Source organism: Equus quagga, chromosome 9 (assembly GCF_021613505.1).
Source record: "Equus quagga isolate Etosha38 chromosome 9, UCLA_HA_Equagga_1.0, whole genome shotgun sequence".
Lineage (NCBI taxonomy): Eukaryota > Metazoa > Chordata > Mammalia > Perissodactyla > Equidae > Equus > Equus quagga.
The window spans coordinates 1,074,905-1,098,947 of record NC_060275.1 but is presented as its reverse complement, the minus strand read 5'-3'; the positions used below and the strand labels follow the sequence as shown (position 1 = coordinate 1,098,947).

At 37.8% G+C, this 24,043-nt stretch overlaps 1 protein-coding gene across 8 annotated transcripts in view; it reads left to right on the top strand.

Moving 5' to 3' along the window:
- The window catches only part of ATP9B (ATPase phospholipid transporting 9B (putative)), a 280,330-nt gene that overhangs the window by 74,992 nt on the left and 181,295 nt on the right, over positions 1–24,043 (top strand). For all 8 annotated transcript variants that reach the window (XM_046672314.1, XM_046672313.1, XM_046672312.1 and 5 more), the window contains one exon: positions 10,056–10,107. In XM_046672314.1, the coding sequence (XP_046528270.1) occupies positions 10,056–10,107 (52 nt within the window). The remainder of the gene's footprint in view (positions 1–10,055; positions 10,108–24,043) is intronic.

Sequence of the window (24,043 nt, the reverse complement as noted above, 5' to 3'; positions counted from 1 at the left end):
GCTGAGGAAGATTGGTCCTGAGCTAACATCTGTGCCAGTCTTCCTCTATTGTGTATGTGGGATGCCACCACAGCATGGCTTGATAAGCAGTGTGTAGGTCAGCACCCAGGATCAGAACCCAAGAACCCCAGGATGCTGAAGTGGAGCACGCGAACTTAACCACTATGCCACTGGGCTGGCCCCTGCTGCAATTTTTGTTTTAAACACCAATGTTTATTATCTCACGGTTTCTTTGGTTAGGAATCTGGGTGCAGCTTAGCTGGATCTCTTGACTTCTAGTCTCTCTCAAGGCTGGAGTCAAGGCGTCACCTCCAGGCTCTACTAGGGTAGAGCTGATGCCAGGTTCACTCCTGGGATTGTTGGCAGGACTTACTGCCTCGTTGGATTTAGGGCCTCAGCTCCATGAGTTCCATGAGCTTTTTGGCTCAAGTCCTCCTTCCTTACTGGCCACGTGGGCCTGTCCACAGGCAGCTCACAGCTGGCCTGCCAGCAAGAGGGTGAAAGAGAAAGAGAGATTGCCAGCAAAATGGACTCACAGCTTTTGAGGCCTCCTCTCAGAAGTGACATCCCATCATCTTTTGTTTTCCTTTTGGCTTTGAGGAGGCTGTGCCGCATTTGTTGTGGAGTTTGAAGACTGAGATAGAAGCTGTCGTCGTGAATGAAGAGTCCTGTTGGCCTTCTCAGTCTTTTATCTATCTCCTCTTCACTCTCCTCTTTACTCTCTGTTTTCCTTACCTTTGCTGTTGAGTTTGCTTTAGCAGTGCACAACACCTTCCTGTTTTCCTTCAGTCCTCCCGTTTTTAGTGAGTAACACTTGAACCCTTCTTGGCCGTGTTTTAATCAGGTCATCCCCTCAGTCATACAGAGAGATGTGAAGGACACAAACCTAAATCATGTCTGGGGATTCCCTGGCCTCACAGGTGTGTTCTCTGTCAGTAAGAAAGAGGTGGGTGAGGGACACGGCCTTTGTCGACATCCAGGTAAAGGCTTTACTTAAATCTGCCTCTGGCACGTCCTTATTTTCGCTTGTCAGTTCAGTGTTCAATGGATAGCATGGTGTGGACCACACTCCAGAACCAGATTAGTACTATATATGAGCGTGTGTGTGGTATCCCGCCCTACCCTAAAATTTAAAGACTTGGTAGCTGAGCTAGAGGAATAACTTCTCAAATATTTTCACCTACCTTTAGGAGATGTTGGTGCATCCTGAAAGATAGAGGTGACACCACTTACCTGATTTAGTTTTTTATATTGCCAATTTTATATCCATTTTCATGTAAAATTTTTTCACATATTTTACTTACCTAAAATACTTGAATATTCAGAAATTTGAGACATAATTTTCAGTAATTACTGTGAAATGATAAATTTTTAGGAGGAGATCCATGACATTTGTTAAACCAATTTTGTAGTTTTTCTAGTGATAAAAGATTTTATCTTGCTGATTGATATAACCGTCATAAGAAAGTAGCAAAGATTTGGTAACAAGTGGCTTTGTCCTTTTACTTTTTCTTTAAGAATTCTGGCAACACTTATCACTAGCCAGAACAGTTATTTCTCTTTTATTTGACTAGATTTCTATTTAGAAATTAATGTTTGGATATTTCCATGCTGGATTTTATGTTGTGAGATAGTTGTTGTAATTTTCTATCTGAATTATGGAATGAAAATTAGTGTATTAATATTCATTTCATGGATATTTAAAAGAAAAATGCTAATCAAGTTTGGACCAGTGTTGTAGGTATTGGTAGTTGTAGAACTTACAAGAGAGCAGCAGCCTGAGAAAGAAGGTGGAAAGAGGATGATATGGACTTTAGTGTTAGATGGGTCTGGGTTTAAACTCCTGGTTTTTCAGCTTCAGACTCGACCTAGGAGAAGCATCTCTTTGACAGGTACCTGGGAATTGGTAGGCTAGAGCCATTGAAAGTCAGGGTTGGACTACACCTTTATGCATGTTGGACGAAGAAAGTAATTCCAAAGATTATCTCCTGGCTTAACAAGGAAACCTGAGAAGTATCTAGATTTTTAGACAAACATATCAGTTTAAATATTATTACTTGAGGAATGTATCAAGTAGGGTAACTAGAACAAGAGACTTTCGGAGGCTGAAGGTTGTATTTTACAGGTCGTAGCTCCAGTCTCTGAAGCCCAAGTGTTTGAGAGGTTCCTTGGACAGGAGCAGGACGGGGTTAAGGTGGACACTGTTGCTAATCCTCCACTACTCACCCAAGACTAGCTTCAGGAAGGAAGGATGTTTGCTGTTTTTTCGGGTTGGATTGAGAGACAGTGTCTTTATCCTGTTTTTCTGAGGTAATACTATTAAGTATTTTAAACAACTTAATAAATAAGTGTTACAACGTATATTTTAATACCCAGAACAAAACTACAAAAAATAGGCAAGGAGAGACACTCTGAGATGCTATAAATAAACTAAATAGAATCCTAAAAAGGGTTCAGGTAACACACAAGAAGGCAAGAAATCTGAAACTAAAGAATGAATACAAAAGAAAACCATCAGAAAACAAATAGTAAACTGCAGACTTATTCTCTAATGTATCAGTAATTACCTTTATTGTAAACAATCTGAATACACCAATCAAGAGACAGGCAGAGTAGATAAAGAAATGCGACTCAGCTATATACTGTTTACAAGAAATTCAAATCCAATGACACAGTAGGATGAAAGTAAAAGGATGGAAAAGATATACCATAAAATTAATCAAAAGTAGGAGAGAGTGTATTAATGTCAATGAAGTATAAGTTCAGAGTGAGGAAAATTACTAGAGACAAACAAGGACATTACATAATGATAATAGGATTCATCCATCAGGAAGACATAATAATCCTAAATTTGTACTCATAATAGAGCCACAAAATACATGAATCAAAAACTGTTAGAGCTGAGGGGCTGGCCCCGTGGCCGAATGGTTAAGTTCGCGCTCCGCTGCAGGCGGCCCAGTGTTTCGTTGGTTCGAATCCTGGGCGCAGACATGGCACTGTTCATCAAACCATTCTGAGGCGGCGTCCCACATTGCCACAACTAGAAGGACCCACAACAAAGAGTATATAGCTGTGTACTGGGGGGTTTTGGGGAGAAAAAGGAAAAAATAAAATCTTTAAAAAAAACCCAAAAACTATTAGAGCTGATAAAAAAATACACAAATTCCTAATTATAGGTGGGTACTTCAGCACCACACTCAGCATCAGACAGAAGTACTAGACAGAAAATCAGCAGTGACATAGAAATCTTCACCACATCAACCAGCAGAATCTGACGTGTAGACTGCTCTCCCCACCAATAGGAGAGTAAACATTCACTTCAAGTGACCATAGAACATTCAGCACGGTAAACCATATCCATTAAACAAATCTCAAAAAATTGAAAAGAATTTGAAATTATACAGTGTGTTCTTTCACCAAGTAGAATCAAATTAGAAATTAGAAATCAATAACAGAAAGACAACAGGAAAACTCTAAAACATGTGAAAAGTAAACAGTGCACTTCAATTTGTGGGATTAGTAGTGAGTTTCAAGGAAACAAAAAATACATATAACTGCATGAAAGTAAAAATACTACAATCAAAATATGTGGAATGCATGTAAGGCAGTGCTGAGAGGGAATTTTATAGTACGGAATACCTACGTTAGGAAGTAAAGCTCTTGAATCAATAATCTAACTTCCTACCTCAGGAAACTAGAGAAAGAAGAGCAAGATTAAACCAGTGCAAGCAGAAGGAGAGAAATAATATGTCAGTGAGATTGAAAATAGGAAGACAAGATAGAAAATTAGTGAAAGTACAAGCTAGTTCTTGTAAATAAATTAATAAAATTGGTATACCTCTAAGAGTGATGACACAAAGCACCAATATCAGTGATGAAATAGAAGATATCATTCCAGATCCTGCAGCCATTAAAAGAATAATTACCTAATACTAGAAACAAATACTCATAAATACACCAACTTAGATGAAATGGACCAATTCTTCTGAAATCACAGCCCCTCAGAACTCAGTCAAAATAAAATACATAGTATGAATAGTCCTATAATCAGTAAAGAAGTTGAATTCATAACTTAAAAGCTCTGAGAAGGAAATATCTAGGGCCAGGTATTTTCATTGAAGAATTCCTTGAAACTTTTAAAGAAGATTTGGCTTCATGTTTACACAGTAGTCTCCAGGAAATAGTTGAGGATGGAATACTACCCAGCTCATTTTAGGAGTTTAATAGTATTCTTATACCAAGCCGAGAAAAAGACAGTACAGCAAAAGAAAACTACAAACAAATATTCCTTATGAATATAGGCAGAAAAATCCTTAAGAAACTGTTTGCCAGGGGATATCAGCAGTGTATAGAGAGAATGATATATCATGACCAAGTGGAAGTTATTCCAGGTATGCAGGGTTGACTCAACCTTCTAAAACCAACCACCGTAATCTATCCTATTAACAGACTAAAGAAAAATCATATAATTTTATCAATTGATGCAGGAAAAACGTGATTAAATCCAACACCCATTCCTGATGAAAACTCTCAACAGGTTGGGTTAGAGGGCAATTACCTTATCTTGTTCAAAAAGCATCTATAAAACACCTACAGCTGGCGTGATCCTCAGTGGTGCAGGTCTGAATGCCTCTCGTTTCAGAGGCGAGGATGTTTGCTCTTATACTTGGTCAGCTGGCATTTCTAGGCACTGAATAACGCAAGTAAAGGAAATAAAAGCAATTCAGATCAGAAAGGAAAAAATAGAAGTGTCTCTATTTGCAGATGACATGATTATGTATGTTGAAAGTCCCAAGGGTTCTATAAAACACCTCCTGGAAATGTTAAGTGGGTTTAGCAAGGTGGCAGATTATAAGATCAACACTTAAATATCAATCCCATTCATATACTAACAATGAACATGTGGAAACTGAAATTAAAAATGCTGTAATCTTACAGTCCTATGAAAACAAAATCTTAGGTATACTGAAAATTACAATGTGTTTATGAAAGTAACCAAAAATCTAAGTAAATAGACACACAATGGTCTTGTTCTGGAACATTCCACAATTTTCCCAAAATTGATCTGTAGGTTTAATAAAATTTCTGTCAAAATCTCTGCAAGGGTTTTTTTTTTTTTTTTTAAGACAAAATAAGCTTATTCTAAGACTAATTTGGCAAGGCACAGGCCCTAAAATGACCCAAACAATCTTGACAAGGAGACTAAAGTGAGAAGAGTCGCTCTTCCTGATGTTCAGGCATACTACCGAGCTATATTAACCCACACAGGGTGCAAGAAGGGTAGCAACAAAGATCAGTGAGACATTACAGGGAACCCAGAAAGAGACCCGCCCAAATAGGCTCAAGGGATTTTTTGAAAAAGTGCAAAAGCAATTAAAATGGAGAAAGCATAGCCTTTTCAACAAGTGAGGCTGGAGCTGTTGGACATCCATGGGTAAAAATGAACCTTAATCTAAATGTCACACTTTATATAGATATTAAATCAAAATGGATCATGGATTTAAAGGTAAACTATAAAACTTTTAGCAAAAAAAGTAGGAGAAAATATTGAGAATCTAGCATAGGAAAATAGTTCTTAGACTTGACACCAAAAACACAATGCATAAAAGAAAGAAATTGTTAAATTGTATCTCATTAAAATTAAAAACTTGTGCTTTGCGGAAGAACATGTGAATATGATGCAAAAACAAGCTACAGACAACGAGAAAATATTTGTAAACCTTAGATCTGACAAAGACTTTATCTAGGTATGTAAAAAGTCTTAAAACTCAACAGTAAAAAAAAATATCAAATTAGAAAATGGGCAAAAGATATAGAGACATTTTGCCAAAGAGGATCTACAGATAGAAAATAAGCATGTGAAAAGATATTCAACATCATTAGTTATCAGGAAATGCAAATTAACACAATGAAATATTACTACACGTAGCAGAATGGCTACAATGAAAAAGGGTGACAACACAAAATGCTAGCAATGTTGTGAAGAAAATGGGTCACTCAAACTTCTTGTGGGAATATCAGATGTCACAGTTATTCTGGAAAATCATTAGACAATCTCTTAAAGAAATAAATATGCATCTGTTGTATGACCTAGCAATTGAACTCTTAGACGGGTATCACTGAGAAATGTTAAGTTGGCACAGAAGCCTGTACATGAATGTTTATATCTACATTATGAATAGTAGCCAGAAATGAGAAACAGTTCCAGATATTCTGAATGGTTGATGGTCAAACAAACTGTTGTACATCATGCCTTGGTATATCATGTTAATAAAACATAGGGGCTGGCCCCATGGCCGAGTGGTTAAGTTCATGCACTCTGCTTCAGTGGCCCAGGGTTTTGCCGGTTCGGATCCTGGGTGTGGACATGGTACTGCTCGTCAGGACATGCTGAGGCTGTCCCCCACATAACACAACCAGAAGGACCTACAACTAGAATATACAACTTATGTACTGGGGTGCTTCAGGGAGAAGAAGAAGGAAAAATTAAAAAAAAAGAAAATAGATCCCTGCTCTCATGTTGCTCATAGTCTTGAGGGGAGGGAAAAATAAAAAGTATCCAATAATTATTCGATGTTATCTAGTTTATTTGTGAGTACCTCATAGAAAATAAAACGGAATAAGGGAATAACGAGTAGTGGTTTGAGAATGAACTTAAGAAAAAATCCTGTTTACAATAGCATCAAAAAGAATAAAATACTTAAAAATTATTAAGAGTAAACTTAAGAAGTGCAAAACTGGTACTTCAAAAACTATGAAACATTGTCCAAACATATTAAAGAAGATGTAAATAAATGGAAAGATAGCCCATGTTTATGAATTTGACGTATTAATGTTAAAATGGCAGTACTCCCCAAATTGATCTGCAGATTCAGTGCCATCCCTCTCAACATTTCAGCTGACTTCTTTGCAAAACTGAGAAGCTGATTCTAAAATTCATATGGAAATACAGGGGATCCATAAAAGCCACAACAGTTTCGAAAAAGATGAACAAAATTGGAGTGTTCACACTTTTCCATTTCAAAACTTTATAAAAAGTTATGGTAATCAGGGGCTGGCCCCATGGCTGAGTGGTTAAGCTCGCGCACTCCGCTGCAGGCGGCCCAGTGTTTCGTTGGTTCGAATCCTGGGCGCGGACACGGCACTGCTCGTCAAACCACGCTGAGGCAGCATCCCACATGCCACAACTAGAAGGACCCACAACGAAGAATATACAACTATGTACCGGGGGGCTTTGGGGAGAAAAAGGAAAAAAATAAAATCTTTAAAAAAAAAATAAAAGTTATGGTAATCAAGACTGTAAGTGGCAAAAGTTCAGAGTTGAGAGTCCAGAAACAAATCCTTAAGTTTCTGGTTAATTGATTTTCAGCAAGAGTGCCTAGAAAATTCAGTGGGATGACTGTGTTTGGGTGGGTGCCTTATTTTGGCCCCATGCTGTTTATGAGAATCTTCCATTTTGTTGTGTGTAGTTGTAATTCATTTTCTTGTTACATAGTATGCCTTTTATCCATGCTACTGTTGATGGATATTTGGGCTGCTTCTAAGTTTTCCTTATTAGGAATTGATACTTCTGTGTCATACTTGACCATGTCTTTTGGCTCACATCTGCACACAATGCTGTTGAATACATACCTAGGAGTGGAATTTTGGGTTTGGGGTATGTGTATGTTCCACTTTACTAGATACTGCAAACGATATTGCAAAGTGATGTATCAAATTATAAGCTTATCTGCAGTGTGTAAGAGTTCCCCCTGCGTCACATGTTTGTCAATACTAGTCATTGCCAACCTTCTAAAAGTATTTACCATTTCCAATATGGATGTAGTAGTTGTGATTTTAGTGTGCATTTCCTTGAAGACTAATAAAATTGGGTACCTTTTCCTGTGATTTTGGATATCTTTCTTATTTGGGAAGAGGCTATTAAAATCTCTTGCCACTTTTCTGCTGTGTTATCCTTTCTTTTCTTACCAGTTTGCAGGCCTTTGTGTATTCTGGATGGGAATCTTTTATTAGTTTTATGTTACAAATATCTGTTCCTTCGTGGTGTGCTTTATGGAAAGTAATTCTTAAGTTTAATGAAGTCTACTTTTCATTTATAGTTAGTTTTTAAAAAAAATTTTTGGTAGTGAGAGGAAGGAGTCTTGTTTAAGAAATCTCTCCTTACCAAAAAGTTGTGAGAGTATTCTTCTACATTATCTTTTAGGTGTTTTATTGTTGTGACTTTGCCATTTAGAAGTATAATTCACGTGGAATAGATTTTTGAGTTTTGATTGAAGTAGAGGTCAGTTATGGTCTCCCCTCATCCTATGTGGACATCTAATTTTCTCAGCCCTATTTATTGAAAAGACCGTCATTTTCTCATTGGTCTGCAGGGCCACCTTTCTCATAAATCTAGTGTCCAGATATGTGTGGGCCAACTTCTCAATTCTCTGCTTTCACATTGGTATCATTGTCTGTCTTGGTGGAATGCCATCTTGTCTTAGTTACTCCAGTTTAATATTTTAGTTTCATTACATTGTAGACTCAACCCTTCGTTTGTTTCTCACACTTATCTTGGTCATTCTTGGCCTTTGTATTTCCCTGTAATTATTAGGAATACCTTGTCATTTCTCACCAAAAAACATGTTATAACTTTTATTTGGTTTGTGTTGATGTATGGGTCAATTTATGGGCACTTGACATGTTTGCAATATTGTATATTCTAATTTCAGAAGATGACCTATTTATTTAGGCTTTATTTCATTTCTTTTAGTAATATTTTATACTTTTTTATTTAGAGGTCCCGCCCATCTTTTATTAGTTTTATTATGATGTTAGTTTTTTCTTATTACTGAAATGAGCATATTTAAAAAATAATATTTACTTTCTTGCTGTTTGTTACTGGTGTGTGTCTGTGTGTATATATATATATATTTGTTTTCTTCGTCAGGTATTGTGCTCTTATATTTGCTCACATCCTGTACTTTCTTTGGAGTTCATTGACTGTTGTTTTCCTGCTTTCAAATGGATATTGTGTATTTTTAGCCTCCCTTTCCTATTATATGCATTTAATTGGGTATATTTTCCTCAACATTTTCGTGACTTTGGCTGTGTTCCATGTGTTTTTATATGTTGAGTTTTTATTACCATTCAGTTAAAAATATTTTCTAATTTCCATTGTGATTTCTTCCTTGACTGGATGGTTCTTCAGATCTTAATAATTGCCCTTCTTTCTTTCTTCATCTTAGAAAGAATAGCTCTATCCTACAACATATCTTTTTTCGGCTTTGAAACTACTTATATTTGTTTTTATTGCTGGCTGACTGACTAGTAATCCATTTCTTTATCATGTGTAGATGAATCTTAAATCTCAAAAAATATAAGTAACTCATGAAATTATGTGAAGTATTCTTATTATAATAATACATTTTTTCTTTGGTTTATTACAACTTTCCCAATTGAGTTATTAGTAATAATGATTAAATAAATGTATGAATAGTGACTTGTAAATGTTTTTATATGTCATACCATATCTTTGAGTTTTTTCTTTTTCTGCTTTTAAAAGAATATCTCCTCAAATTTGTGGGCTTTTTGTTTGTTTCTTCAGTTGTACATTTATTCATTCATTCAACATTTATTAAGTGTTTTATTTATGATATGCTCTGTTTTTGTTAGGCATTGGGAAAACGCTATCCTCACTTTCCAACATCATTCTAATAGGGAGGACATATTTTTAATAAGGCAATACCTACTATATTATATGTATGAGTTAAGGTACAAGAGAGGCCACAGAAATGGGAATATTTAACATTATTCAGAAATGGAGCAGTTTTCGACTCATCACTAACTACCGTTTATGTGGTTTGTTAATGGATAAAATCTTAGAGGTCCAACTAAAATATGAATAAAAATAGTTATTTTTGTTACGCAAATTACAAATGTTCATTGCTTAAGCATAAATTTTAATTATAATGTTATTTTATTTGTTTTTAGTAGATATTTCTACTTTGAAATGGAATTGTGTTAATTTATAAAACTGCATATAGTTAATTAATATTTTATATTACTCTCTGCAGAATCAAAGAATTCCATCGGACATGGTATTTCTTAGGACTTCAGAAAAAGCAGGTATTTTATTTTTACTTACATTGTTGGTAATTTGGTATTTTGCAGTTTAATTTTCAATTTGAAAGGTAAATTTATTTTTATAAAAATTTTTCTTTGAATGATAATACATTGAATTCATTAATTTCTAAATCACATTTAACTATTGATTTTTAAAACGATGATTTTGTTGTGTGTTTTGTTTAAAAAATGTAATCCTGTCAGAACCTATGTATCAAATGAATGTTTTCAGTCAAATCTATATTGATATCTAAATAATTAAATGATGATGTTGCTTGAAATTTGATTGGTACTCTGCATTTGCAATTTTAATTATCAGTTCAGTAAACATTTATGTACCACTTACTGTGTGCCATGCACTGCTTGTTGCCTAGGATAATAAAAGGAGCAAAACTGAGTTGCTCCCTTCAAAGAATTCCTGATCTACTTCTTTATGGAAGTGTACACATTGATGGGCCAGCCCTGGTCGTCTAGTGGTTAAGATTCAGGGCTCTCACCACGACAGCCTGGGTTTGTTTCCTGGTCAGGGAACCACACCACCCATCTGTCAGTTGTCAGACTGTGGCTGCCTGCATGTTGCTGTGATGCCGAAAGCTCTGCCATCAAGATTTCAGATACCAGTAGGGTCACCCAGGTGGACAGGTTTCAGTGGAGCTTCCAGGCTAGACAGACTAGAAGGAAGGACCTGGCCACTCACTTGCAAAAAATTGGTCATGAAAACCCTATGAATTACAGCAGAACATTGTCTGATAGAACGCTGGAAGGTGCGAGGATGGCACAGAAAGACCCGGCAGGCTTCTGCTCTGCTGTTACAGGGTCCCTAGGAGTCGAAATTGACTCCATAGCACTAACATATATTGACAATTAGTTATATTCTGATTTTATAGATACTGTAAGAGTTAAAAGACATGTGGTGGTAACAGGGGAGGGACCTAGGTGAGTTGAAGTGAGCTTCACAGAGAAAATAATACTTTATGACCTGAGCTTTCAGCCATAGGAAGGTGGAGTGGTGGTAATGAGATGTGACCTAGCCACATTGTCACACATTTTCATCCTCTCTAAAATGATGAGAGATTAATCTGGTAATATCCAAAGTCTTCTGCCTTACATTTCTGACCTTGTTGAATAAACAATATTTTCATAGGAAGCTCAGTCTATGTATTATTATTTGTAGCATGAAGACTCTAGAGAGGACTCTAAATTAATTTTAGAGTTGTTGATTTAGTTTTTCCTCCATTTATAAACAGCATTTTTTTTAAAAGGGCTATTTTAAGTTGTAAGAGAGAAAAAAAATATTTTCTCTTTTTACCAATAGTAGTTATGGTTGTTTACATTGTACGATGGGGCTGTCACTAACAGAAGAGTTCAGCTATACCTAATAATCAAGCAATCTCTGTACCCTTGATACATTTACTTTATTGTGTATGATTTATTGAAAGGTTTGTTTTCTCTTTAGGGTGGGCACTGGAGAGCTGCTTTTTCAGTTCATTTCCCTTTCCTGTTGGAAATACAGCTAGACTCCCTGTCCAGTTAGATGGTCCCATGCCCTGAGGTCTGGCTGAAGGGGATGGCTCAGTTCCTGTTTACCACTTCCAGCCCGGGCCTACCCTCTTTTGCAGCCATCTACTCTTCTCTCCCCGTGCTGGCTCAGTGTCCATGACTTGGGTAACCTTGGAAGCTGCCTGTTGAAGATGGCAGTGCTTCCCTCGCAGCCTAGGCTCCTGAATGAGTGTGTAGAACAGAGCCCCTGCCCTTCCATTACCAAATGGATTCTGTAAGAGAGAGAAATATTTCTTATTAAGTACCAAAGTTGAATGGTTTATCTTTTACGGTAGCTGGTGTTCCCCTAACATCTGCAGTGCTGTGGCAGGTGGTTAACAACTCTGCCTTCACCTTTACTTCTTGCTTGTGCAGAGCCTCAAGATCAGCCAAGTGTGAGACGTTAGGGCCTCTCAGGTTTTCCTGGGCATGTGTGCAGCCCTGCACGGGCAAGTGGCTTTCTAGGCTCCTAGGAGTATGTTAGAGCTTTTCAAAGCCCCCTCCACTCATCTGATTTTCCAGCTTTTCTTTTAAGTTTTTTGGTGAACTTATTGTTTACCCCAGCTTTGTCACCGTCCGGGGTAATTATGTTGTTTAACAATTACCACTGATTGTTTTTGACCAGTATCCCATGAAAAACGCTGTTCTCCATGAATGAGCTCTGTCAGGCCAAATTCAGACAAGCCCTACCTGGCCAGGTGATTTCGGTCCTCTGGGTATGGGGCTTGGGGAGCCTCAGCCCTGGTTTGGCTCCCTCGGTGGCTGCTACAGTGGAGCCTGGGGTTGGATGTCTGGGAATGGGACAAGTCCTAACACCAACAGCTCACTCATAGCTAGATTTGGACGTATTTCTTGAGTAAATGCACCTGGGATAATTGCAAGTCTTTTGATTATTTTCCAGAGTGCTGAAAAAGTTGCTTTTGACAATTTTTGCTAATGTTCTTATTACAGTTATGGAGGAATAGATTTTCAGAGATTTTTACACCACCATCCCTGCTGACATTGTCTACTTATTTATGATTTGTTTGTCTTTGTTTCTAAATGTATTCAGTACAATGAATAACCTGTTTGCATTTGGGAGATGCTTTTATATTAATTGCCCTTTTAATGATTATGGTAGAAATATATGTCAGATTAAGAATATTATCCTAAATATGGAAATAGTTTAGGTAATTAACTTGAAAGAGATTATGTATATTGTTAGGAGATAAAAGATGAACAAAATCCGGCACTTTAAAGCTGGAAGAGAGAAATGTTGGATTTTCGGAGGAGGAATGTGAGGACTGGAGGATATAAATGCCTCACTGAAGATTTGATGACTAATAGCACTTTTGGAAATTCTTCTTCAACCTCTTAAGCATCTTTTCATTGTTTCATTGTTATGCATAGTAAGACAGCACAACATAAATAAAACATTAGAGCATTAGGCAGGTGAGATACTCTTTATTGGGTTAACTTCAGATAAATAACATTATATCCAAATTGGTTATGTTTTAAAAACATTTTCTCTTCTTTTTCTCTAATTTTGCTTTACATTTCATGTTGTAGGGACAATTGCTCTCTGTAGTGTAATGATACGTAATATTTTGGAGGTCATGATCTTTGAGAATCTTAAGAATTATTAACTGGTTTCCCAGAAAAATGTACACCATATACACATATTCTAAATCTTTGATTGTTTTACATATTCCTGGAAAATTATTAATGGTCAAGTTTAGGAACCTACTCTAGTCTGTTTTAACCTATGGTTCTATTATATTTCTCATTTTATTTTTTTTTATCAAATTTAAATTGTTAAAACAATTAGTAATTACTCTCACACAGACGTTAACATGTCAGGTGCTGTTTTGTGCTGTTTTTCTTCTTTTTATAAAGTGAACCAAAAAGCTTCCAAGCTGTATAAAATTTGTGTCATAATATTGCTTTCAATCAAGGAGTCTTAGGTTTGGAAATTCTGTTTGTGTGATTTTATGTAATTATTTTAAGTTTTGTAATTAAAGCCTTGTTTTCAAAAGCATACTGTTCATAATTTTTTGTGTATCTACTAATACTGTTAATATTATTTTATTTTCAGTTTCAGTTCAGAAAAACTTGATAATACATTGTCTATTGTAATAAAAACCTTTAAACCCTGGCCTATAATATAAAAGTCCTAAATCTATGCAGCACGTTTGAGCTTGGACAATAGCTGCTGGGTGTTTGTCAATACAGCTCAGTGAGTCTCTTCGTGGCATCATATTGACTGTGTATTAATACAGGGTATTCTATTGGGCCGTCAGCTGATTGTTTAGAATGTAAATGAAGCTGTTGATGGATCTGGTGACTGATGGCTTAAATTCCAATTAATCAATTGCTTCATCAGTTTCTTAATTCAGATCAAATATCTCTTGAATGCGCACAATTCTTTTAGTGGTATTAAGAGAAATTAATGCTTTAGAAGTAATTTTCATCAATCTCTTATAAGTGCCAATATCTTTTTCACTTGTCTCCTAAGTGATGACATTATAGTTTAAGTGTCTGGGACATATTACAATAGCTCAGCTGTCACTTGTTAGTGGGGCGAGGGGTAGGTAAATGACACTGTACTCATCCAACTTCTCTCTGTGGTGCTATTAATCTTGCCACCAGCTTAAAAATTTCATGCAGAGTCATTAAGTCATATAAATGATTTAGAAATTAAGTTTAATGGCAAACGATCTGGTATTATATATGCAAAGTCAATGTCTATTTTTCTTTTGTTGGGCATATACTGTAGCCCGTCTCTTTCAGAGCTATTGGATTTGTGAGCTGTTGCAGGCAGTCTCCTAATATTACATGGTAACTTATTACAATATATGACAGGCTCCTACTCTGTCTCACAATGTCCCATCAATTACTGTATCACCACTTGATGCGGCTCTCCTACGTGACACACATGCTAGTTGATCTTAATTTGATTGTCATTAAACCTGTCCTTTCCTGTCAACTCTTGTCAATTATACAAAATAAAATCAAGTATTCATAAGAAGTCTGTAATAGGAGATAAGCAGACCAATTTAATAATTCATTTTTGCCAAGCCTTAACTGGCATCAGTTGTGGCTAGTGCTTGCTGTGAAAAAATTCTTAGATGTATTTCACGTAAGACAAGTCAAGTTGGCCATACTTCTGATTTTGCTACAGTTCATTCTCTGTCTCTTTAAATCATATCAGTTACTGGGAGGTGAGTAATGTACAAGTACCTGTACTTGAATATAAATAATATGTCAATTTCCCCTAAATTTTTAAAATAGCATATAGTTATTTAAGATGAAGCATGTCCTTTTTCTGTAAAGAAAGGCAACTATTATTGTTTCCAGTGTTTAAAAAGTTTACAGAAATCTAGATATTAGTTTTACTTTTAGAAACATAGAATGTTTGAAATTTAAGGGACTCTAGAGATTACCACGTTTTCTTATTTTATATATTTGAAAGCAAACCTAGAGCAGAGCAGTTGGCATTGATGTCTCAAACTATGTGTCAGACAGAATCTAGGATCCAGTTTCTTTTGTTACTTTTATATCAGAACACACACACACAGATGTATGTAAACATGCATATCTAAGAGGGAAAGAAATCAATCTTGAAAAAAGGTTTAACTATAAAATAACATGCACTGCAAATTTTCTTGGACTCCCTTTTAGTTGAAATCAGTTTACACAGAATATTTTCTTTATCATAAATCTTTTGACAAGTGATGCTTAACAAAATTTATTTATATAATTAGATATATTTTTCAAAGTGCATGTAGTCAGATGAAAGTCTCATAGATATATCTTTAATTGATAAAATAGATGACTAGAAAAATCTGTTTGTAGTTCTTGATCTATTATAAGTCTTTGAAAAGTGACTTAGCTTCTAATAATCTCCTAGATTGATGTTGGCAATATTGATGCCTATGGCATAGGGTAGTTGAAAGGATTAAAAATGTAATAGGTGAAGGGATTACATGGGGCACATTTTAGGTACTGAATTGCTGGTGGTTGTGATTAATTCAATGTGTATTGCCTGGCAGAGAAGAGAGCAAGAGAATACTCACAATTGTGAGGAGTACTCTTCTTCTCGGGGGTACAAAGGAAAATGAAGCTACTATGGATGGGGATTTGCACAGACCCACTTTTGTTTTGGAATGTTGTGTGAAAGGTTTACTGGACTAAGCTGTGTGAAGACATATTCCTATACTGTACCTACCTTAGCTATTTCCCCAAATTTGAGAAATAATTAAGTACTGAGTTCCCAGTGTATGCCGTTCACTGGCCGACTTTAATAGATTTTCCTCTGAATTTTACAGCACAGCTCCAAAGTAAGTCTTATTTTTCCCACTGTTCAGATGGAAAACTTGATAAGGTGGAGTAACTGGACAGGGGGCATCAGTGAGTGAATTATAGAGCCAGTACTCAGCCCAAGACTGACTCTTGCCACTGTGTTACACCAGCTTTTAAGTACAAGCACTTGGAGCAGGGGACCTCACCTTCAGCACTCTTGACATTTTAGGCCAGATCGTTCTTTGTTGTGGTGGTCTGTCTTAGGCACTGTAGAGTGTTGAGGAGGATCCTTGGCCTCCAATCACTAGATGCCAGTAGCAGCCCATTAACCCCCACCACCCTCCACTTGTGAACCGTGAGTGGCTACAGAAGTTTCCAAGTGTCGTCTTGGGGGCAAAATTGCCCCTGGTTGAAAACCACTACAGGAATTTTTGTTTTTTCTGTTGAAGAGAATCCGTAAAATAAATCTTAAGTATTCAGTCATGGTTTTTTTGAGAGTAATTGTTTTAATGTTCTTCAGAGACCGTCTTCTGTAAGAACAGATTGATTCTGTGGCATTTGAACGATGACTACCCTAGGTGCATGTGAAGGAAGCTTCCACTCCAAGCCAGTACAGCCAAGAAGTCAGGGGCTCCATCTCCTTGCAGCTCCAGGCTAAGGTCAGCGCCTCACCCTAGGAGGGGTGCCCACCAATCTCTCATTTTCCCCAGGCTGGGTTGGCTTGTTCCAGTGTCCTGGGCCTCCCTTCCACTGCCCAGCTCCCACTCAGAGGCGAGAGCTCTGCCCCAGTCTTGACAGTCCAGGAACACTGGGCCTCCGCTAGTCCACCCACCCTTTCCTCCCCAGCTAGCTTGTAAGGCAGAAGTGATATGTCTGGAGGGGCTGCCATAACTTCTTGCCCCACCCCAGTACCCGCTTATAGGCAAGATGTCACTCTTCATAAAGCTGGCTGCCATCCCATCCTCATCTGCAGTGCCCTGGCCCAGAGGTTCTGCCCAGGGGAGGGACAGAGATCTTTGCAGCTTTCCCAGTGGACTTTATTGGGAACAGGGCTTGCTGAAGTTCATGCCTAAGGGTGGTGTGGACAACAATGGAGAGCTTAGTGGCCAGCAGTTCAAAGGGAGGGTCCGTGATGCACACGAACAAGGGATGCAGCAGGCCAGCTAGAAACTGCACAGCCAGAAACAGGGAAAGAGTCAGCCGAAAGGAGGCCTATGGGTCCCCTGCATCGCTTTGTGCATGTGCTACACTCTCTGCTCAGGGGCAGTTAGATAAGACTTGGGGCATACTTAAAGGCTTCTCTGGGACACCAGACAGCACTACTGGCAGCGCCCAAAGCTTGCTGGCCCAAGGGGCCTAAGCATAGTCTCTGGATCTGCTGCTCTCCCCATGACATTTCTTGTAAAGCTGAGCTTAAAGATAGAATCACACACATCCCCGCTGGTCTGGAAGATGGAGCCTGTGCCCGAGGCTGTGGTCCTAGGAGTGGACAAGAGAGAACCTCCAAGCTGCTCGTCCCTGACTGAACCCGGGGCAAAATCATCAACTTCCTGGATTGTGAGAGTAGCCTCCAAGCCACGTGTATGCAGAGGTAAAGGTGAAAATCTGCCTTAGTGAGCAAGCTCAACCAGCACCTGTGACCAGTAAGAGGTTTGTGTGGAGCCAGGGGCAGCCACAAGAAAGCCAGAAAAAAAATCTGAGCAGAGGGTTGAGGGTGCACACTGCAGGGAAGTAGACTTCCTCAAATTAGGTCAGCCAGGCACCTGAAAAATAAACAAATGATTATACAGCAACAGCCCCCATGTGAAATCTTTGATGTTTGTATAACGCAATTCAAATTCTCCAGTAAATCAACTATGATGAGGTACGTGATACTGCACAACACAGGGATTTGGAGTCAGCTGAACCTAGTGGTGGCATTCTGATTCTGCGCCTCTTGGTGAGACCTCGGGGTAGCTCACCTCTGAGCCTGAAGTATGGACGGTGTCACATGCCTCCTGTGTCTCATAGGATATCTATTATATATGGGCCAGGACTGGCATTTAGTAGATGTTCAGTAAATATTAGTATCTGTTTCCTTTTTTGAAGAGAAAGAAGTGACTTTCTATTATGCGTGTGTACCTCCATACATTTTTTGAAGGGCTGGTGCAGAACAATTTCTCGTGAAGAAGGTAGATGACATAACTTCTTCTTCCTCAATTTGGAGTATTATCTTAGTGTCTCCCCGTAAGAATCTTAGGAAGATGCTTTCTAAGTATGCCTGTGCTGAGTCCTCCGCGTCCCCAGTTCCTCTCCCTGCCCCTTTATCCCAGTCGTTACCCCTTCCTCCTGGGTCCCCCCATTGCTCTCTTTTATCCTGATCCTTTGGCCCTTGAGGTTCAAAAGGATACTGATCATGGGGGAAAAGACCATTATCCTCACAGAGCTGGTGTGCTGCTTTGCTAAGGAGACTTTCTGAATGCTTGATATGTGTTCTCATGGGTCTTTGGCTTAACTGTCTCATAGCCATTTTCCAGCTGAATCCCTCTCCCTTGGGAACTTTCACAGAAGTGTTTCTTTCTCCTATTTCAAGAGTAGGGCTTTCACTTTGCTCCAAATGATTAAGTGTAGGTTGTATTTTAGAACTTTGAGGCTGGGCTACTTGTATGGTCAACCTCGTACTATGTGCTTCTCTTAGAACTTCTTTTTCCTTTTATTTTTGTTTATTTGGTTGTTTGTCTTTAATTATTAGGCTATAAGCTTATTAAAATCAGTAGGAACCATGATACCTGGAATAATGCTTTCATTTGGTAGGTTTTCAATAAATATTGGGCACCTGTGTTAAGAGCAGTGTTGTGTGTAAACCTGTTTTAGGGTGAAGCACAGCAATACCATCTAAGTTAATTTAGAAGTTGATGGTGCTGCTTTTTCATCCTGAGTTAAGTTCTTACTGAATATTTCCAGATACTTCCTGTAACATCTTCCTCATTTACTCCTTTAAAGATACAAGTAAATCTGCTTTTCTTACCATACCATTACTTACAACATCCTCCACTAATATTCAGTTTTATTTTGTTGTTTATTTTAATTATAAATATCTAATAGTATTATTTTAACCATTTTAGATTACTTTAACCATTTAACCATTAAACAACCATATTATTTCAGCTGCCTTATGGATAAGTGATCTTTAACAGGTTCCATTAGACATCAAAAACTTAACCAATGTCATTTCTGTGGGAAGATGTTTTCTGAATGCTGAACAACTTAAAAACTACCACAATTGGAAATTTTAGGTTTTCTCTTTACTAGAGGACTGCAGCCCATAAGCAGCTATGGACCTTGTAAGGCTGTTCCCCTATTTTTCCCTCCAACGATAGTGTTACTGAGTAATCCTACATTTCTATATCTTCCTTTAAAGTTAAAACCTGTTTCACACAGGACTCTTACGGTTATGTTGTCACTACTGATAAAGAACTATTTCAAAATAGTGTTAAAACTTTTTATTTAATGTTTCTGTTTTGCTGTAGTGATCACTATTGAAAGCTGACCAGGCACAAGCAGTCTCTTCTTCTAGATAAAAGGGAAAAGGCCGTGAGATAGGCTATTGATGAAATTAGCTGTTGAAGTGGAGAGGAAATGCATTTGGCCAATAGCTGTCATAGCGTGAGCTCTGGTGAACACCATGCACGCAGTCAGCCGTTCCCCGGAGCCACACTGGTGCTGAACTGCATCGATCAGTAGTGTGATTGTAAATGAAGTTGATGGATAGGAGCAAATGCTGAGAGATGGGAAGGGAGCTCTGAAATACAAATATGAGAAAAATACAGTTAATAGTCTCTGTCTCTGCAAGGGTTCAAATACACACTTGCGTATTTCATACTTTAGTGCAGTTTCAATTATTTGCAGTGTTTTTCTCTTTACAGCAAAGATCAAATGTTTGTATAATACTTTTGGTTGATGTTTTCTGTATTAATCTGAATATATTTAAATATTTTTTTATTTTAGACTTTATTTTTTTAGAGCAATTTTAGATTTACAAAAAATGAGAAGGAGGTACAGAGATTTCCCATATACCCTCTGCAATCACAAATATACAGCCCCCCCCTTTATCCACACCACTCACCAGAGTGGTACATTTGTTGTAATTGATGAACCTACGTTGATACCTCATCATCACCCAGAGTCTATAGTTTACATTTTAAATAAATGTAGTTTTTTCTTTTGTTATTGTGTTAAAATATACCTAACATAAAATTTACCATCTTAGCCATTTTTAAGCGTATGGTTCAGTGGCATTAAATACGTTCACATTGTTGTGCAGCCGTCACCACCATCCATCCCTGTAACTCTTTTCGTCTTGTAGAACTGAAACTCTATACCTGTTAGACAATGGCTCTCCATTCTCCCCTCCCTCTACCCACTGGCAGCTGCCCTTCTGCTTTCTATCTGTATGTTTTTGATGACTCTATGAACCTTACCTAAGTGGAATCATACGTTATTTGTCTTTTTTGTGACTGGCTCATTTCACTAAGCATAATGTCCTCAAGGTTCTTTCATGTGGCAGCATACTGTAAAATTTCCTTCCTTTTTAAGACTGAGTAATGTTCCGTTGTATGTTTATACCACTTTTCCTCATCCATTCGTTTGTTGATGGACGCTTGGGTTGCTTCCACATTTTATCTGTTGTGAGTAGTGCTGCTGTGAAGGTGAGTAGAGCAATGTCTCTTTGAGGCCCTGCTTTCAGTTCTTTGGGCTATATACCCAGAAGTGAGATTGCTGCCTCATATGCTAATTCTATTTCTCATTTTTTGAGGAACCTCATACTGTTTTGCATGGAATATCTTTTTCCATCATTCACTTTCAACTTCTTTGTATCTTTGGATCTAAAGTGAGTCTCTTGTAGACAGCATATGGTTGGATTTATGTGTTTTTATCAATTCTACCCATCTCTGTCTTTGATTGGAGAGTTTAATTCATTTATATTTAAAGTAATTACTGATAAGGAGCAACTTCTTTCCTTGTGCAGTTTGATTTCCTAATGCCTTACAGCTTTTTTGCCCCTCATTTCCTGCATTACTGTGTTCTTGGTTGGTGTTTTGTAGTGAGATGTTTAAATTCCTTTTTTGCTTCCTTTTGTGTATATCTGTAGTTGTTTTGTTTGTTGCTACTGTGGGGTTTACATTTAATGTCCTCAAGTTGTAACACTCTAATTTGAATTTACACCAGTTTAACCTCAGTAACATACGGAAACTGCTCCTTTACAGCTCCATTCGTGCCCCTTTTGGTTGCAGATGTCACAAAATTACATCTTTATGTATTGTGTGCCCCAAAACACAAACCAATAATTATTTTAAATGCCTTCACTTCTTAAATTATGTAGAAAACAAGATTTGGAGTTACATACCAATGTTAGACTAATTTGAGCTTTTAGACTAATAGTTTTTTTTATAGTTACTATTCTCTTAAATCATGTAGAAAACAAAAAGTGTACTTAACAAAGCATTGTTGTAATAATAATAGCTTTTTTCTTGCACATGTATTTACCCTTACTGAGATCTTTATTTCTCTACATGTCTTTTAGTTACTGTCTGTTGGCCTTTCATTTTTGCCTGCATGCCTCCCTCAAGCAAGGTCTAACTGTCACCGACTCCCTCAGATTTTGTGTGTTTGGCGATGTCTTGATTTCTCCCCCACTTTTGAAGGACAGTTTTGCTGGATATAAGATTTTTGGTTGACAGTTTTTTCTTTCAGCTCTTTGAATATATTGGCACACTGCTATCTAGCCCCAAAGTTCCTGATGAGAAACCTGCTGATAATCTTAGTGAGGATCCCCTGTCTGTGATGATTTGCTTCCCTCTTGCTGCGTTCAAGATTCCCTCTTTGTCTTTGTCTTTGAAAGTTGGATTATAATGTGTCTCAGCGTGGGTCTCTGAGTTCATCTTACTTGGATTTGGTTGAGCTTGTTGGATGTTTACATTTATGTCTTTAAACAAATTTGGGAAGTTTTCAGCCATTATTTCTGCAGATATTTTTCTCCCTCCTTCTCGGGGCCTCCCATGATGCATTTGGTGGTCCATGGGATGGTGTCCCAGAGGTCCCTTAGTCTCTGCTCACCTCTTTTCAGTCTTTTTTCTTTCTGTTCTTCAGACTGGATCATTTCCATCATCCTATCTTCAAGTTCGCTGATTCTTTTGTCAGACTGCTCAAATCTGTCTTTGACTCCATCTAGTGACTTTTTCATTGTAGTTGTACCTTGCAGCTCTTGAATTTCTTTTTAGGTTTTTTCTCCCTTTATTGATTTTTCCATTTTGTTCATACATTTTATTGACTTTCTTGACATCTTTCTTTAGTTCTTTTAGACAGTTGCTTTAAAGTCTTTGCCTAGCAGATCTATCATCAGGTCTTTTCAGGGACAGAGTCTGTAGATTAACTTTTTTCCTTAAATTAGCCATACTCTCCTGCTTCTTTGTATGCCTTGTGATTTTTCGTTGGACATTTTAATCTAATAATGAGGTAACTCTGAAAATCAGATTGTCTCCCAATGGTGGGACAACTTGAAACTCTATAGTAATAGTAATGGCATTGGAATAAAACTCCTCAAATAGTGTAGCTCATCCAGCACACACACAGACACACACACATGCATGCGCACGTGCAGCCCTAATCAATCTCCTCCTGAGGATGACAGGGTACCAGTTCATTGTCTTGAAATGTGGGTAAATAATAGCAAGGAGTCAACGCTTTCTTACAGGAACTGTTCCACCAGGTGACTAAACCAAATGCAAAGAGCAGCAGCCTCTCCTTTTACATTTTATTCCAGCTAAAATGTGGAAAAGGAAGGATAGACTACTACCTTCAGCAGCCTCTGTTGCAGCGAGGGATCTGGGCATTGAGTGCATCAATGCAGAGCAGGGCAGGGCATCAATGCAGAGCAGAGCCTGGACACTCTGCCTCTGGATGGAAGCAGGACAGCATTGCCGAGGGCCAGCAGAATCTGAGCTGGTCTCTGGGTGCAAGAGCCAGCGTTACAAGACCCACACAGGGAAGGGGAACCAGTTGGTCTGGATCATTAGTGTTCAGTCAGCAATATGCAGACCCAGGCCTTTCAGCAAACAAAGTGGAAGGCGGGAAGGGGAGGTCCTGTAGATGAAAAGTAACTCTAAAGACATGCCCAGAATGGTCAAGGCTCAATTGTAGTGTCTCAGGCTATGCATTGGGGTGATAAACACTAAAGAAAAGCAAGGAAGTGCAGGTGACAATAGTGTTTCTTTAGCAGAAGGCAAGGGGGCTCTCATTGGAATGGGGCACATTCAGGGTCTTCTAAGGGATCCTCCAGTTGTTTACAAAGATATTTACCTTGTCGTAATTTGCTAAGGTATGCATATGCTTGCGTGGCTTCCTGGAACTATTTTATTTTATAGTTAAATTTCTAAAAAACTTCAAAAGTTACTTGAATTCATTTTTTGATTAAACTGTTAATTTGTTACTTTGTTTTATATGCTTCCTTTTATTTTTTAGGGATTGCTTTTTTACAGTTTGATGTAATTTGGCTTTTTAGTTACACAAAATGTGTATGATTTCAAAGAGAACAGTATAAAATCAGATGTATTCAGAAAGTTGTAGCTTCTATTCCAGTCCCTTCCCTGTTTCCTTTTTCCCTGTATCAGTATTGTCCCTGCGTGTACACACACTCATGCATATACGCATACACACAGACACCCTCACACACATAGACACTTGTAGACACACAGACACACACAGTCACACAGACATACACACACTCACACTCTTTCCTTTCTCCCACCCTCGTCTTTCAATGGAAAGTAGTATTCTGGTTCTCTCTGTTCCACCCTTTATTATTATTTATTATTATCAATTATTATAATTATTTATTATTATTATCAATAACGTTGCACGATTGTCTTGTGTGTGTGTGTTTTGTGCTTTGCTGTTCTATCTTAGGATAGGTTCTGAGAAATCGTATGACAGTATGGGCAGAGGGTAAATAGATTAGTGTAATTTAATATTTTTTGTGTTTAAAATTTGATAGGATTTGTTTGTATGACAATAGCTCTTACCAAGTTTTCTCATTTTATCTGTGATTTTGTTACTGAACGTTTGTTTTGTGGTGGTACAT